General features: G+C 46.0%; 1 protein-coding gene across 1 annotated transcript; it reads left to right on the forward strand.

Annotated features, from left to right (window-relative positions):
• Nucleotides 1–1,864: 1,864 nt before the first annotated feature.
• LOC134488508 (procathepsin L-like) lies at nucleotides 1,865–13,416 on the forward strand. Its single transcript, XM_063290974.1, has 7 exons — nucleotides 1,865–1,999; nucleotides 2,413–2,538; nucleotides 4,183–4,341; nucleotides 4,650–4,885; nucleotides 5,079–5,242; nucleotides 9,304–9,406; nucleotides 13,165–13,416. The coding sequence occupies exons 1-7, from the start codon at nucleotides 1,871–1,873 to the stop codon at nucleotides 13,319–13,321; spliced, it is 1,074 nt and encodes a 357-aa protein (XP_063147044.1). The 5' UTR covers nucleotides 1,865–1,870; the 3' UTR covers nucleotides 13,322–13,416.
• The last annotated feature ends 4,664 nt before the right edge of the window (nucleotides 13,417–18,080 follow it).

Raw genomic sequence — 18,080 nt, forward strand, 5'->3', positions numbered from 1 at the left:
GTTCAATTTTAAGAAGCTACTGGAAGGCAACCAGAGTTGGGGTCAAATACACTTCTCATGGGAGACCATTCCAGAGGGTTGGGCCAACAACTGAAAAACAACTCTCCCAGGCCTCAGCCCTTCTGACCTCCCAAAAATGAGGGACAACCAGCGGCTTCTCCTGACAGGATCAAAGTGGTTGGACCGATTTCAGTGGAGAGAGATGATTCTGAGGGTAGCCCAGTGCCAAGCCCTTTATGCCCACGTTAAAAACAGCACTTCAAATTGCAATCCAAAGCTGATAGGAAGCCAATGCAGGGCCTGCAAAATGGGTGTAATATGGGTCCAGCAGCAAGCGTCTATGGGCACCCTCCACTGCCTTTGGCACCAATGGAAGCTTCCAGGAGGTCTTTAAAGGTAGCTTCATGTACAGTGTATTGCAGTAGTCGATGCATGAGGTGATGAGGGTTGTGACATACAGTTGGGTATCATCAGTGTACTGGTGATCCTGGACCAAAACTGTCAGGTGACCCCTCCCAGTAACTTCACATAGCTAATAAATAACAGGGAGGAGAGGACAGACCCTGTGATCTGATGGGACGAAATGAGAAGTAGTGCCCCAACAAGCTACCTTTTAGAACACTTCTGCAATGTGTTGCTGCCCTCACACTGTCCTTTCCTCTACCACCCAACCTCATCCACTGGTGGAAAAACCATCAAGCGCTCCCCTGAACATGCGGCGAGGCAGGGTTAGGCATTTACTGTCATTTTTATTGGTTTTTGAATGGTGCTAGAGAAGATGTGTTCCAGTCTTTTTGTTTCCTTCCTTGCTTTTTCACTGCCTTTTTTGAATGGTGTGTGAATGTGGTTGTTTGCAAAACCTTTACTATGCCAGCCAAAACTGCATGTAGAATTCACGTCTGGAAAATATATACCATGTCATAACAATTTGAGCATAAACATTAAAAAAAGTTCTCCAAGTTGAAGAACCACACGTGACATTTGCACAAATAAATATCAAACCTAAATTCACATATGTATCCCCCCACAATGGGTAACTACTGTAGTTGACTTTGAACAACTTGCTTGGGGAAGGAGCAGGGTAGAGCACACGCCTCTAGGACTGACCGACAGAGAAGCTAGATAGAAATCAAACACGAAGTTTATCTTCTTAGGACATTAAAACTGTTGCAACCACAGAACGCAGAGATGTTTCCAGAGATAGGAGATAAAAATCCGTTCAACAGTCGCAACGGTGGCTTGCTTCCAGCTTTACGCTTTATAGAATCACCCAACACAAGATGCCCAAGAAAGTGAGATTTGAAAGGACATTATCTTATTGAAATGAAAAGCGCTGCTCCCCAGAGACACGCAGAGATAGGTTAGGAACAGCCTTGCAGAAGTCAGCTGAAGAAAGTGGGAAGTGGTCATGTTAGCAGCATCTGCCTGTTATAAAAGGAGCCGCTGCAGCTGTGTTTGACAATTGCCGCTTTGCCTTACGTGGGGAGCCAGCTTGAGGTGAGGTCTCAGCTGTCTGTGGTCAAGTCCACCCTGCGTAGCTCTGGCAAAGCTGTCCTTTCTTTCTCCAGTTGCCCTTAGACTAGACTGGCCAGAGATTTCCATGGCTTTCACCGGGTTTGTGTATTTAGAGACAGCAATTTATACAGAATCGTTTTAGTTGTTTGTTTGTTTGTTTGTTTATTATTCAAATTTAGCCACCGCCCATCTCCCCCAAAAGAGGGACTCTGGGCGGTTCCTTTTTTAACATTCAAAATCAGAGTTGGGAACCAGTGGCCAACCAGATGTTGCGGGCCTGCAACTCCCAGCGTGCTGCCCCATTGGCCATGCTCCCTGGGATGTTCAATTCTCTTCCTTCTCCTAGAGAAAGACAATGCCGTCCATCCCGGTGGTGGCCCTGGCCTGGCTGGTCTCCCTGAGGACTTTGTCTGTGGCACTGGATCCAACCCTGGAGGGGACATGGAGAGACTGGAAGGCCACTCACAGCAAGGAATACGCCAAGGTGAGTTTGCTCCAGTAGAACTCAGGTTAAATAGCTCTGTGTTTGCTCAACAAGTCTGAAACAATGGGAGTGAGTTGGCTGTCACGTTTGCTGATCTCAGAGGCTTCTGTAGGCTCGTCCCAAAGTAACAAATCTTACTTTCACCTCAGGTGTTCCAATTCTGTACCTTGATTTCAACCTAGAATGGAAAGGTTTAACAAGTGACTTTCTGCTATCAAACTTCAGACAGGCTTTGCAAGGAATGATGCCCCGTTTGCTGGCTGGACATTAAAGGAGCTTGGTGCATCCCCAGGCGATCGAATCCTAGCCCCAGAACCATCTTATGGAGGAGAGGAACGCTAGTTATAAGCCTCGTAGGTGCCACTTGCTTGGGCAGATGGGACTAAGGGGTCTTACTGGTCTTGGCTTCCCAGCAGGAGGAAGAAGCCTTCCGAAGAGCTGTGTGGGAGGAGAATCTGCGCATGATCCAAGACCATAACAGCCAGGCCGACCTGGGGAAACACACCTACAGGCTCGGCATGAACCACTTTGGCGATTTGGTAAGCCTGGATCACTGCTAGCTTTTAATTCCTGATTAGACATATATATCCCCTTTCCTCTAGGAGCTCCCGATGGCCTATGTAGCATTCCCACCTCCCATCTCAACAGTGTTGAGAAGAAGATTAGGGTGCTTTCTCTATCTCCGTCCAAAGCCACCCAGGGAGCTTCCTTGGCTGAGGGTGGTCATGAACCTGGGTCCTCCCAGGCCGTGGCCTCTCCCATCCTACCACGTGGCAGAACTTGACTCCAATCGTACGTGTTATACTTATGATCACCTGGTTCCAGTCCTTCCACCCGGCTCCCCCATCTATTCATATCGTAGCTTGAGGATGCCAAGAGGACATGAAGCAGACCCAGCCAAAGCCACTAGCAATGGAGTTATTGATAATTAATTTGCAGGCCTTCCATCTGAGTATGGCGTTCTAATATTACAGTGCCTACGGACACATACTTTTGATTTGCAAAGACCGGATGTGTTTAGACTGTCTGAACTCACTCCCTGTCTACTATTCTGGCTGGGAAAGGTAGCATTTCCCAGAGAGACCTAGAAGCTCATGTCCAAAAGCATCTGAGTAACAGCTGACTAATATGGAGGGCTTTGCATTGTGCAATGGCAGGGAGAGCGCCATCTTTCTTTCTCTCTCTTCTACTTCACCATATAGGTTCCCATCACCACTGCTTATATCTCTGATCTTTGAGGGGATCAGCTTGGGGACCTGGCAAGTACTGGGGGAGAAACCGGTGTATACTTGCACCAGCCTAAGATGGGATTTGGTGTTAGTCTGATGCCATCTCCTAGGGGTCTCCTGACACTGACTGAATGGTCAACGAAGCCAATCAGATTTTACGTCCCTTAACCTAGTTAAGGCAGCCAGACGCGTAGACTATTTAGCTGTGACAAGTCACGTTGCCCGGGGTGCACCACGAGGAGGCTCGTCTACCTTGCACCGAGTAAAGATTTCCCAGCAAGAAAAAGCAGCATGAACACCGAACTGCTATGCCATACGATTAAAAAAAAAATCCTAGTGACAGCCAAAAATACCACTTTAACACAGGTATAGCTTTAAGCTGCCTCAGGTACGTGCTGGGGACAAGACGAAGGCAAAACAGGCTGGCGAGGCGTGGCTATGCCCTTGGGGCACTTAGGTGCAATTGGGGAAAGCCTCCCTGAGAGTCACAAGAGCAGCTGCCAGTCAGTCAACCACTTCAGAGGCTATGCTTTATGTAAATGCTTCACAGGGTCAGATCCAGCCTGCCCTATACACTTCATAGACCACTGGTCTAGACCAAAACATCCCTAAATCCACACTCCAGGCTGAAATTCTGAAACCGATGCTAAACGATTGGAATCGCCTGGTCAGGCCATTCGAGAGACCGGTTGGTGTGGTGGGCAGCAGGAAAGATCAGAAGAACCAATGAGCATATTTTCCCACCTCAACGGTCTCCTGCAGGAGTTCACACATTATAATGCATACAGTAGACTATCTCAGCTACACACAAAAACTCTGTGATAACAGGATTGGTGACAAGGGCGTAATTTTGTTCACATCATATATCCTTTGCATTAGATCATGGTATAAACCTTTTAAGGGGAAAGTTAGGAACTGGGAACGGAGACCTGTTAAGATTGCTCTTCTCCTCAGACCAACGAAGAGATTAACCAGAGGCTGTATTGCCTGCTTCCTGACTCGGATAATGTCATTGGAGACAACATGATCATGTTCAAATCCTCAGAAAGTCTGCAGATCCCTGACAGTATGGACTGGAGAACCGAAGGTGGTGTCACCAAAGTCAAAGATCAGGTAGGTCCTGGTGGATGGTTCTGGGCAAGCGTGGATTGAGGGCTGCTGTAGAGATGCTTTTAAGGAAAAGAAGGGTGTTACGATCTGCCCATTCTGCCACAAGTCAGAATTTGACTCATTCATGGAGACCTGCAGATGAAGTTAAATTCTTTCCTCTCTTAATCCATCCCGAAAGCTTCAATCCTGTCAGAACTCATATTTTTGCCCAGCTGCCTACTTCCAAGAACTGGGAACAAGTAACTTGCTAAAGGAATATAAACTGAGCCTTCAGATGCTCAGTGGGTCACCCCAGCTTTCTTTCTGCACAGGGTGAATGTGGATCTTGCTGGTCCTTCAGCGCCACTGGAGCTCTGGAAGCTATGCATTTCAAGAAGACGGGGAAGCTGGTCTCGCTGAGCGAACAAAATCTTATTGACTGTTCTTGGGACCAGGGGAATGGCGGCTGCGAAGGCGGATGGATGCACCAAGCTTTTAAATATGTGCAGAAGCAAGGAGGGATCAATTCGGAGAAAAGCTACCCCTATGATGGAATGGTAATATATGAGTAAATCTGTTTATATCCCAGCCCATTCCTGTGCATGCTTTAAACTAAGCTGCTTTGCTTTACTTTTCTAGCTGAAAATGGCCCCTGCAATAGTATGGAAGGACTTTTAGTCATGGGTGGAGACAATTTCTACCGAGGCCCTTCAACAGCAACGTTTTGTTATGATCAGGATTTTCTTTTTAATGCAGGATAGTAAGAATTGTCACTATGATCCTGAGAAGTCTATTACCAGATGTAGCTCGGTTGGACTCATAATGGAGAACGATGAAGATGGCCTTCAACAGGCTGTGGCCACGATTGGCCCCGTTACTGTTGCAGTAGATACTCGGAGTTCCAAGTTCCACTACTACAAGTCAGGTAAGGTTCCTGTAGAATAGGGAGGAGGCCTTTCACATTTAAGCCACATCCTCCCCCAACTAATATTCAACATTGATGAGCCTGGACTCTACCTGAATATGAAGTGGTAATTTTTTTTTCCAAGATGGCAACAGGGAGGTCATCCTTTTGTACAATAAGGAGAGGTTTTGGTTTATTTAAGGTTAGGTTGTGGAGCTTTTTCTGTTAGTTTTGCTGGATTGTTTTGAAGGTTTTGGTTTGTTCGGTTCTGTGAAGCTTGGACCTGCTGAGGCACCTGAGTGGCTATCAGGCTGATTTTCATTTGCTGTATTGCTCCTGGAGGCTTGTCAGTTGCATCATTGCTGCAGCTGTGGGGCCAACTGTATGGCTCCCACATCCCACCTTTGAGCACTGGTCTCTCCTTGAAGGCTGGTCACTACTTTCCATCTTTCTGGCCAAGTAACAGCCCAGCGCCAATCAATATTCTCCATCATTGTCTGCTTCACGTGTTTGTTATCTATCTTTGGAACTGTGTGGATATTTTTGTGACTCTGAAGGAAGAGGAGCAGCTGTGCAGCAGAGATGGATGGCCCTCAGGATAGTGTCCCTGTCATCTTGTTTCTCCCCAACCTTTGCTATTACAGTACTTCAACTGTGGGTTGTTTGTGAAGCCATTAGTGAACAGCCAGGACCACTGAATGGAGCAGAGCTTAACACAGCAGAGAAGCTGCGCACAGAAAAAGAATATTCTCTAAAATAGCATTAATGAGCATGTTAGAGGAATACAGGTTATTGATCTGACACACTTAGCCCTCCCAGGCACAAAGAATCACACAAAGGAGGTTCAAAAGTAAGTTTAAAAAGTCTTACTGATTCATTTGGTTCAATTACGTGTCCCTTGTTTCTTCTCTTCTTTCCCTAAACTTAATGAACTCTCAGCCCTCATTGCTGCCAAGAGGTGCGTGGAAGAAAAGGGAAAAATCCTTCTGATTCTTAGGCCCACCGCATGGCCCAAGACGGAGGGAGAGCAGTAAAAGCACGCTGCCTCCTCAGACAGTAGAAGGAGAAAGAAAGAAGAAGTGGGAGGGACAACAAACAGCTTCCTCGAGAAGCACGGAGAGTTGCATCACAGGATCAACTCATCTATATGCTAATGAGGCATGCCAGTTTGCCAGGACCTCCAATAGTTTGCTCCATCTTTTGTGGGATACACTGGGCTGGGGTAGTCAGGCAGAGAGCTCTTGAACCCTCCAGCACCTGATGTTTTGGGATTCTGGCAACTGGCTCCTTTAACATCCATGCCTGACACATACATAAGGGGCTGTGCTCCTTTCGTCCCCTTGGTTCCCTCATGCTTCCCCCTCCCTCCCTCCATCTTCATGAGAACTAGGGAGGGGCCTTGTCAGACATTTACTCATGTTATATTCCTGCCATGGAATCAGCCTCTTTTATTTGACCTTCTGTCCTTCAAGGCCATTCCCTCTGTCCTCTGCAGGAGGTGGACTACCATTATTCCAGCTATGGGTCTGTATGATTGGTCTTGTCAGATTGCTGGATCCACAGTTGGGTGAAATGGGTAGGTGTGAGGGTTGAGATGGGAAATTGGCTCCCATATTCCATGGGGTTGGGGCTTGGGCTGATTCGAGGGGGGGACCTAGGCTACAATATCCTGATGTTGTTGGTCCTGGGGAGTTATAATGGAGGGCACTAAGAGAGAAGAGAGGCCTCCAGATTGGTAACAGTCTCTTCTGACTTGACTCCCTCTCCTTGGGGACCTGGCAGCTGGAGTTTGGATGTGCCTGGCCTCAAGATGGTGCTGGTTAATGCGACTAAGACCACATCCATGAATGACTTTGTGCTGGACAAGCAGGCAGGTCTTGCTGTGTTATCAAAACCCAGCTGACAGAGAGCTCTGATGTTGATTTCTCCAGCTAGGTTTGGGGTCCTGCACCAATCTAGACACCAGGGCCAGGGAGGAGGGATGGCATTGATATTTTGCGATACCCTGTCTGTGGCCAGCGTTACTGTTTTGGAAGTGGCTAGGTGTGAATGTGCAGTTAGCCATAAGCATAAGCTGGAAAACATTTTGGTGTATTCCTTAGGATCCTTCCCTGGGCTTGTGGACCTGGTTGCTGGCCTAGTGGTGGAGATCCTCCATCTGCTAGTAGTGGGAGCCTTCAACCTCTAGGTTGGGAAGTTCAAATCTAGTAGAGCTCAGGAGTTCATGGCCTCCACAACATCCATGGGCTTGTCCCAGGTGACTCAGCTGTGATGCGCATGTGTGGCCACATTAGACCTTGTGCTCATTTCTGAGCAATTGTTGCATGATCCAGATGTGCAGGTTATTACCATATTCCTGTTGTTGTGGTCTGATCACTTCCTGGTCTAGATGTGATTGACTACTGGGGCTGGACCCTAGGTACCTTATGGATCCTGTTGGTTTCTGGAGGGCACTTAGGGATCGTCCCAACAATCTGGCAGGTGAATCTGTTAAGGGCCAGAAGGGGCATTTTGGGCTATTGACCTGATAATATCTGAGCTGTTAGCCAATCCCAGGAAACTCCTTGGTTTTCAAAGACCTCTGAGAGATGAAGTGGCAGAAGCGATGCCTGGAACAGAGCTCATTCAACTACAGTGTAAAAAAAATCTATTTAAAATACAGCTGGTGCCCATAGGTGGGTGGGAATATAATTCCCAGAACTGCCACCCAGCATTCCCAGTGGACAGGGACACCTGAAGTTGTAGTCCACTGCCATCTGCAGCATCGCTGGTCAACAAAATCTGCTTTAAAGAATCAAGAGGCATAAAAGAGGATGTGGCTACTAACTTAACCCCACCTCCTCCGGTGCTTTCAAGGGCCCCCCAATCCTACCTGTGGTTTTACCCAGGAAGATGAAATGTACAAGTTGGAGAAATGATTACGGTTATTCTTTGAAATACAGAAGGAGGCGATTGGGGTTCTGGAAAATTTCTATTTACTCAGAAGTAAAGCTCACACATTTTCATGAAAGTAACACAGGAAATACATAAACCCTTGTCAATGTTCTGTATTATTTAGAGTGAACTTTTTTCTTCCGGCACAGGATAAAATAGCTGCTAAACAAAACTACTACTACAAGGGCCAAAAAAACCCCAAACAGCTAAAAGACACCTATTAAACATAAAAAATTGGTTTGATCAACATAGTCCTAGGGGATCGGTTCCATGGAAAAAGCTGGGAAATATTCTCTTGGGTCTGATGGAGGAGGAACTTGTGAAACAACATGGGACTTTGCTTTTCTCTACGATTACAGTAGCAAAACTTTTATATGCACAATGTTGGAAAGATTCACAAATACCTACAGTAGAAGATTGGATTTTTAAATTAATGGATTTGGTTCAAATGGCTAAGTTAACTGCATTAATAAGAGAAAACACTGTTTCTAGATTTATTTCTACTTGGCAACCAATTTTAGATTACTTGCTTGTCCTAGAAAAAAATGAAGTTTTGACTTTGGGTTTTAGTGATTAAATGGTTTGTTTTGACAGAAATAATGTTACTAAAGTTTAATTAATGGTAAAAGATTATATTCATAAATTTATTCATACAGTATCTGTATTGGAGAAAGTCAGAAGTCACTTTCTGTTTCTGTTTCTATCGGTTTGCGCTTTTATAGTTTTTTCTTTTTTCTTTAGTTCTATGCTCTAGCTTTCCTATATTCTATATTTGGTATTTAATTATACTTCGGAAAAAAATGAATAAAAGTTCTAATTAAAAAAAGAAAAAGGTGGGAAATAGCACTACAGGATAAAGGTTTTGTCCAGTGCTTGAACAACAGCTGAGGGGCCCAGGGGAAAGCCGCTCCAGTAAGGCATGTTTCAAATTAGGGTTGTTATCCTTAAAAAGGCCTGTCTTTCTTGCAATCTCTGCTGCAACTAAGATGGGCAGCTATGGAAATCAAATAAATAAACAGATGGGGTGGGGTACCTGGCTGCCATTTTGGAAATCCTGATGAGCCTGCCAACAAGGATGGTCTTTCTCTTTGCCAGATATTTTTCACTAGGCCGTTTCTAATTCTCACTATCCTATATCTATTAAATAGGTATATTTAAAGAAAACTGGTCTGGAAAACGACAGCTGACTCATGCTATGCTGGTTATTGGTTATAACAACTCCAGCTCAGGTTATTGGATCCTAAAGAACAGGTGAGTCAAAAGGCGTCAGTCTGCAGAAGTGTAAGAAAGGGGAAATTCAACTATTGTATAATGGATTCATTTTTCCCATGGAATTTTCCCACAGAAATTTTGCTTCCCCCAAGGAGACCTTCAGTTGGGTTAGGTTACAATACCCATGAAGCACCTGGAGATGGTGGGAGTTGTAGTCCAATTCATACTGAGGATGCTAGTTGGGGAAGGTGGTCTCTATCCCAAGTAGCATAACTAGAAAACAAAATGGAAAACGTTTTCTAACCTGGAGCTCTTGGGTATTAAAATGCTGTGTCTTGTCTTTGTAAAGGGTAGGCAAGGCAACCAACAGGACTTGCATTGAGCACCCAACAACATTCTCAAGAGTGGGTTTCCCTTAAAACCCATATCTTTTATTTATTTATTTATTTATTTTTCAAATTTGTCGCCGCCCATCTCATCCGACCGGAGGGACTCTGGGCAGTTTACAATACAGAATAAATATACAATAAAATTCAAATAAATATACAATAAAATTCAAATAAAATCCCTCTTAAACAATTTCTTAACTACCCCAGCTCATAAAATCCAGATGGCTATGATCTCTTCAATCATTATGTAGGAGGGGCACTTTAAGGCACCAGCCAACCCCAAGTGTGTCGATTCTCCTCCCTGCCCCAAGCCTGGTGGCAGAGCCAGGTCTTCAATTCCCTCCAGAAGGCCAGGAGCGATGGGGCTAATCTCACCTCCGGGGGCAGCATGTTCCAAAGGGCGGGCGCTACTGCCGAGAAGGCCCGCCTCCTGGACCCCGCCAGACGGAATTCTCTTATCGACGGGGTCCCCAGCATGCCCTCTCTGCATGAGCAGGTGGGACGGGCTGATGATGCAGGGAAGAGGTGGTCCCTCAGGTAACCCGGTCCCATGCCATGTAGGGCTTTAAAGGCGATAACCAACACCTTGAATTGGACCCGGAAGCAGACTGCCACCCAATGCAGCTCCCACAGCAAAGGTGTTACGTGTGCCAATCTAGGGGTGCCAAAAATAGCCCGCGCGGCCACATTCTGGACCAGCTGAAGCTTCCAGATACTCTTCAAGGGTAGCCCCATGTAGAGCGCATTGCAGTAGTCTATATGGGAGATAACAAGGGCATGAGTGACTGTCCGAAGGGCTTCCCGATCCAGGAAAGGGCGCAACTGGTGCACAACACAAAGCTGTGCAAAGGCCCTTCCGGCCACAGCTGCCACCTGCTCCTCGAGCAGGAGCCTTGAGTCCATGAGGACCCCCAAGTTACGCACCGGGTCTGTCTGGGGCAGTGCAACCCCATCCAGAACTAAAGATGACAAAGTCCCGGATACGGAGGAACCGTTAACCCACAGCCACTCGGTCTTACCAGGGTTCAGCCGAAGCCTGTTGTTCCCCATCCAGACCCCTACAGCCCCCAGGCACCGAGAGAGGGCAGTCACAGCATCACTTACCTCACCCGGGATGGAGATATACAATTGAGTATCATCAGCATATTGATGGTACCTCATCCCGTGGTGCCGGATGATCTCACCCAGTGGTTTCATGTAGATGTTAAATAGGAGAGGAGAGAGAACTTAACCCTGTGGCACCCCACACAGAAGAGGCCGAGGGTCAGATCTCTCCCCCCCACCATCACCACTGACTGGGACCAGCCCTGGAGGAAGGAGGTGAACCAGCTCAGAACTGCGCCGCCCACCCCCAACTCCCTGAGCCGACCCAAAAGGATATCACAGTCGAGGGTATTGAAAGCCGCTGAGGGGTCAAGGAGAGCGAGGATGGATGCACTACCCCCATCCCGCTCCTGCCAGAGATCATCCATAAGTGTGACCAGTGCCATTTCTGTCCCATATCCGGGCCTGAGACCTGACTGAAAGGGGCCTAGATAATCCTTTTCCTCCAGAACCCTCTGGAGCTGTAATGCCACCACTTTCTCAACCACTTTCCCCAAAAAGGGGAGGTGGGAGACTGGACAAAAATTATCCAGTACAGTAGGGTCCAGTGATGGTTTCTTGAGGAGGGGTTGTACCAGCACCTCCTTAAAGGCAGCTGGAAACACCCCCTCCCTCAAGGATGTATTAACCATCGCCTGGACCCAACCACATGTCACCTCCCGAGCTGCTTTCACCAGCCAGGAGGGACATGGATCTAACTGGCACGTGGTGGCATTTACTGTCCGGAGGATCCTGTCCACTTCCTCAGATCCAACAGGATCAAACTGTTCCCAGATAGCATGGTAAGTACAATCCCTTGGTATCTCCACAGACCCTGCCTCACTCTTAGAGTCTAGCGTGGAGCAGATCTGAGCGATTTTGTCTTGCAGATGCTCCGAAAACTCCTCTGAATGGCCCTGTAGGTGGGTCACTGCACCCACTGTCCCCAAAAGGGATTGAGTGATTTTAAATTGGGCCGTTGGGTGGCATTCTGCAGACACAATAAGAGCAGAGAAGTATTGATGCTTCGCCGCTTTTATTGCCACCAGGTAGGCCTTAATAGCGGCTCTAACCAGTGTTCGGTCGGATTCGGTCTTTGTCTTCCTCCAGCGGCACTCTAGATGTCTCTTAATCCTCTTCAAAACCCTCAGCTCCTCCGTAAACCATGGGGAGCATCGAGTATGATGAGGCAAGAGAGGCGTCACAGGCGCAATCCTGTCCAAGGCCCCAGCCGCCTCCCTATTCCAGGCAGTGGCTAGGACCTCCACTGGACCATGCAGATCCTCAAGTATAATGCCCAGCTCCCTCTGAAACCTCACTGGGTCCATCAGTCGCCAGGGCGGACCAATTGAACGGGTCCTGCCTCCCTGTGGAGGGGAGCGGCATAGGAGAATCTCAGGGCCACCAGGGTGTGATCTGACCATGACAATGGGGACAGATGCAGCTCTCCCCTCAGATCACGTTGCCCCTGCTCCGACAAGAAGACCAAGTCCGGGGTGAGGCCACTGTCTCAAGTCGGGTCCCGAATAATCTGGGACAGGCCCATGGCTGCCATGGTAGCCATGAATTCCTGAGGTGCCTCATGCCTTTAACCCATGATCTTAACATACCGTGCTGTGCTGTGGGAAATTGCAAATGAATTCTTGTTGGGGCTGAGGGGTTATCCAGGTTGGCTAACTTCTGGATAACTGCTCAGTGCAGGATCCACTAGAACATCTCTGACAGATTTCCATCCAGCCTTGAAGACCCTAGTAAAGATGCGCATCACCTCAAGTGGCAGCCTATCTCACTGGCTGACAGCTTATTTATTTATTTATTTAGTATTTATTAATCAGATTTATCACCGCCGATCTCCCAAAAGGGACTCTGGGTGGTTTACAACAAAACATAAATAAAAAAATATAAAACTGTAAGTTTATACAGTCAGGAAGGTCCTCCTGAAGTCTAGCCTGAACCTCTTTCCTTAGCCCAATGTTTCTAGTTCTGGTCCTGTCCTCTGGGGCAATATGGAATAAGCGCGCCCCCTCTTTTATGTGACAACCCTTCAGACATCAAACCCCCTCACCTGGCTAAACGTACCCAGATCCTCCTATGCTTTCCATCCTGAAGTCATGCTGCATATCCCCTGTGAAGCCATGGACCAGGAAGCTGGTCTGTTGCTGCCCTAGTTCCTCTTTTAAAGATGGCTGCCTCCCTGTTAACAGAAGGCAAAAAGGGTCCTCTTGTACCATGCTTTTGCATATTGCTGAACTTCAGCCAGAATCATAGATGATTGCTGTGCTGCAGAATTCCAGAAATAAACCTTCTGTATTCTTCCCTTCACAGCTGGTCCACTCTTTGGGGTGAAAAAGGTTACATGCGTGTGGCAAAAGGATCGGATCAATGCGGCATCACCCAACGAGCTACCTTTCCCATCCCAGATCCAAGCAAGGGAGCAAAATCACCTCTTTCTGCATCAGGATCATTTGAAGTGCACAGCTAGAAGCCACCAATGAATAACCTGCTGCTTCTGAAGCTTCTGGAGAAGCAGAAAGGAAATGTTAATAAATGCTTTTGGGCAATGCTACTCAAATCTGACCCAGCATACGCTCTTCTGTTATGTGCATGAGTTTGTAGGGACATGATGTTGGTATAAATGCTGGCATATCTCCCTGTAGAATCTCAGAATTCTGCATGCATCTAGCACTGTAAAAAGCACAGAAAATGTGTCTTTCAAAGATACAGATATATCATACACATCTGGTTTGAGATAACAGTTGAGATAACAAATTATGAGTTAGAGGACTTGGTTGACATCTTCTTATGCTATATATCTGCCACAGGCATCCGTAAGGAGATTTTGTTGTTTATTGTTCAGTCGCTTCCGACTCTTCGTGACTTCATGGACCAGCCCACGCCAGAACTTCCTGTCGGTCGTCAACACCCCCCGCTCCCCCAGGGAAGAGTCCGTCACCTCTAGAATATCATCCATCCATCTTGCCCTTGGTCGGCCCCTCTTCCTTTTGCCCTCCACTCTCCCCAGCATCAGCATCTTCTCCAAGGTGTCCTGTCTTCTCATTATGTGGCCAAAGTATTTCAGTTTTGCCTTTAATATCATTCCCTCAAGTGAGCAGTCTGGCTTTATTTCCTGGAGGATGGACTGGTTTGATCTTCTTGCAGTCCAAGGCACTCTCAGAATTTTCCTCCAACACCACAGTTCAAAAGCATCGATCTTCCTTCGCTCAGCCTTCCTTATGGTCCAGCTCTCGCAGCCATATGTTACTCCGGGGAACACCATTGCTTTAACTATGTGGACCTTTGTTGTCAGGGTGATGTCTCTGCTCTTAACTATTTTATCAAGATTGGTCATTGCTCTTCTCCCAAGGATTAAGCGTCTTCTGATTTCCTGACTGCAGTCAGCATCTGCAGTAATCTTCACACCTAGAAATACAAATACATTTTCTCCCTCTATTTGCCAGTTATCAATCAAGCTGGTTGCCATAATCTTGGTTTTTTTGAGGTTGAGCTGCAAGCCAGCTTCTGCACTTTCTTCTTTCACCTTCATCATAAGGCTCCTCAGTTCCTCTTCGCTTTCAGCCACCAAAGTGGTATCATCTGCATATCTGAGATTGTTAATGTTTCTTCCAGCGATTTTAACTCCAGCCTTGGATTCCTCAAGCCCAGCATGTCGCATGATGTGTTCTGCGTACAAGTTGAATAAGTAGGGTGAGAGTATACAGCCCTGCCGTACTCCTTTCCCAATCTTAAACCAGTCCGTTGTTCCGTGGTCTGTTCTTACTGTTGCTACTTGGTCGTTATACAGATTCTTCAGGAGGCAGACAAGATGACTTGGTATTTCCATACCGCTAAGAACTTGCCACAATTTGTTATGGTCCACACAGTCAAAGGCTTTAGAATAGTCAAGAAAACAGAAATAGATGTTTTTCTGAAACTCCCTGGCTTTTTCCATTATCCAGCGGATATTGGCAATTTGGTCCCGAGTTCCTCTGCCTTTTCTAAACCCAGCTTGTACATCTGGCAATTCTCGCTCCATGAATTGCTGAAGTCTACCTTGCAGGATCTTGAGCATTACCTTACTGGCATGTGAAATGAGTGCCACTGTTCGATAGTTTGAACATTCTTTAGTGTTTCCCTTTTTTGGTATGGGGATATAAGTTGATTTTTTCCAATCTGATGGCCATTCTTGTGTTTTCCACATTTGCTGGCATATATATATATATGTCATTACCTTGACAGCATCATCTTGCAAGATTTTGAACAGTTCAGCTGGGATGCCATCGTCTCCTGCTGCCTTGTTATTAGCGATGCTTCTTAGCGATGCTTCAGCCTCACTCTTCAGGATGTCTGGCTCTAGCTCACTGACCGCACCGTCAAAGCTATCCCCGATATTGTTATCCTTCCTATACAGGTCTTCCGTATATTCTTGCCACCTTTTCTTGATGTCTTCTTCTTCTGTTAGGTCCTTGCCATCTTTGTTTTTGATCATACCCAATCTCTGCAGATATATATTTTAACCTCCAATCTAAATCTAATTTTAAAAGGCAAAATCTGTAAATACCAAATCACATATAAAGTATATTTTATTTTCAAAGGCAAGGTCTAATTTCTATCTGCTGTCCTCCTGTTTTCACACGCAAGTATGGAACTACCAAAGGATTGAAAGTCAGTTCAGAGATGGTGCCGTGATCCTTTAAGAGGGAAATAGCACTTCCTCTCTTTGCAGTTTGATGGTCCTCCTAGACTCATGGCCCCTGCTCGAGGAGCAGGTAGCAGCCGTCGCTGTGGGCGGGTTGTTGCACAGATTCATCTTGTACGCCAGTTGCGCTCATTTCTAGACCAGGAGGCCTTGCTCACAGTCACTCATGCCTTGGTCACTTCCCAGTTGGATTACTGCGACATGCTCTACAAGGGGCTGCCCTTGAAGACCACCTGGAAATTACGATTGGTCCAGAATGAGGCAGCGCATGCAATGTTGGATGTCCCTAGGTTCACCCATATTGCATCCCTACTGAGCAATCTGCACTGGCTCCCACTTTCCTCCCAGGTGCAATTCAAGATGTAGGAAGGGTGTCTTTTCTGTGGTGGCCCCTGTCCTGGGGAACCCCTTTCCCCTTGAGATCCAGCAGGCCCCGCCCTCTTAGCCTTTCTCATTTTTTCTGCCTCAGCCTCTGGAAGAGCAGCCCGTCCCGCCCTTCTGCCGCCCTCCCTCTCCCAGCCCTCAGAATTGGATGGAGTCTCCAAGGGCAACAGCAGTGGAGGTTGCTGTGGCCTGTGATTGGCTGCAGAGAAGCAATCCATCACCCAATCAGAATGCCCACATTTCCCGCCTTTTTTCTCTGAGGCGCTGGAACAGGAGAAGCAGGCAGTTGTTATTATTATTATTATTACAGTATTATATTTTTATCCCACCTTTTTTATATACAGCTCAAGGCAGGGAACAGGAGAAGCAGGCAGTTGTTATTATTATTATTATTACAGTATTAGATTTTTATCCCACCTTTTTTATATACAGCTCAAGGCAGGGAACAGGAGAAGCAGGCAGTTATTATTATTATTATTATTACAGTATTAGATTTTTATCCCACCTTTTTTATATACAGCTCAAGGCAGGGAACAGGAGAAGCAGGTGGTTATTATTATTATTATTATTACAATTACAGTATTAGATTTTTATCCCACCTTTTTTATATACAGCTCAAGGCAGGGAACAGGAGAAGCAGGTGGTTATTATTATTATTATTATTATTATTACAGTATTAGATTTTTATCCCACCTTTTTTTATATACAGCTCAAGGCAGGGAACAGGAGAAGCAGGCAGTTATTATTATTATTATTATTACAGTATTAGATTTTTATCCCACCTTTTTTATATACAGCTCAAGGCAGGGAACAGGAGAAGCAGGTGGTTATTATTATTATTATTATTATTATTATTATTATTACAGTATTAGATTTTTATCCCACCTTTTTTTATATACAGCTCAAGGCAGGGAACAGGAGAAGCAGGTGGTTATTATTATTATTATTATTATTATTATTATTATTACAGTATTAGATTTTTATCCCACCTTTTTTATATACAGCTCAAGGCAGGGAACAGGAGAAGCAGGTGGTTGTTATTATTATTATTATTATTATTATTATTATTATTACAGTATTAGATTTTTATCCCACCTTTTTTATATACAGCTCAAGGCAGGGAACAGGAGAAGCAGGTGGTTATTATTATTATTATTATTATTATTATTATTATTATTATTACAATATTAGATTTTTATCCCACCTTTTTTATATACAGCTCAAGGCAGGGAACAGGAGAAGCAGGTGGTTATTATTATTATTATTATTATTACAGTATTAGATTTTTATCCCACCTTTTTTATATACAGCTCAAGGCAGGGAACAGGAGAAGCAGGCGGTCATTTTTCGGAGGACACCTCCTTCTCTCCCCACAGTCCCTGAGAGGCTGTGAGGGTCCCCCCAGGAGCCCCCCCAGGAGAGCCTGTAGCTGCTTCAGGGGCTCCCGCTGTGTACAAATACAACGCTGTGACAGATCCAGACTCCCCTCCCCCTTTGCTGAACCTTTTGCTGAAACAAGGGATACGTCCGCACTTCTAGAACAAAAGTGGCCTGAATTTGCATCAGAAGCTGCTTTCCCTCACATTCAGGCCAGGTTAAGAAACAGGCATAGCCGAGATTTCAGGAATGCTATTTTATTGTAGAATATATAGGGTGGAATAACAGGGTCTTGAAAGCCTGTCCCAGTTTCTCTTGGTCCGATCTTATACTAAACAAAATCAAGGCAGGGTTATTTTGAATCTCTTTCTCACACTACTATCTGTCCTAACAGGCAGGAACCATGCTGAGACGAGGAATAGGTCTCTAATGTTTTATTACTGCTACATAACAGAAAATCCTAACAAACTGAAGAAGCGTGGGAAAAACCCAGACATATAAACCCCAAAGGCTAAGGCGGATCTGATCTGCGTCTCTTCGAATGGCTGCTTAACTCCTCAGTACTACGCATGCGTTTTCCCCCCTGGATAGAGGCCCCCTCCTGCTCGCCATCAGTACTCATGACACTATCTCTAGATTGTGTAACCTCTTCTCCATGTCCCTCTTTAACAGCTGGCTCATATTTTTCTCAAGACTAGCTCTAAATCTTTGACTCAGTGGAGTCCTGGTGCTCTCTGAGCCTGGCTGTTTCCTTGCAGACGTTTCATTGCCAGGCTAGGCAGCA

This window comes from Candoia aspera, chromosome 1 (assembly GCF_035149785.1).
Source record: "Candoia aspera isolate rCanAsp1 chromosome 1, rCanAsp1.hap2, whole genome shotgun sequence".
Taxonomy (NCBI): domain Eukaryota; kingdom Metazoa; phylum Chordata; class Lepidosauria; order Squamata; family Boidae; genus Candoia; species Candoia aspera.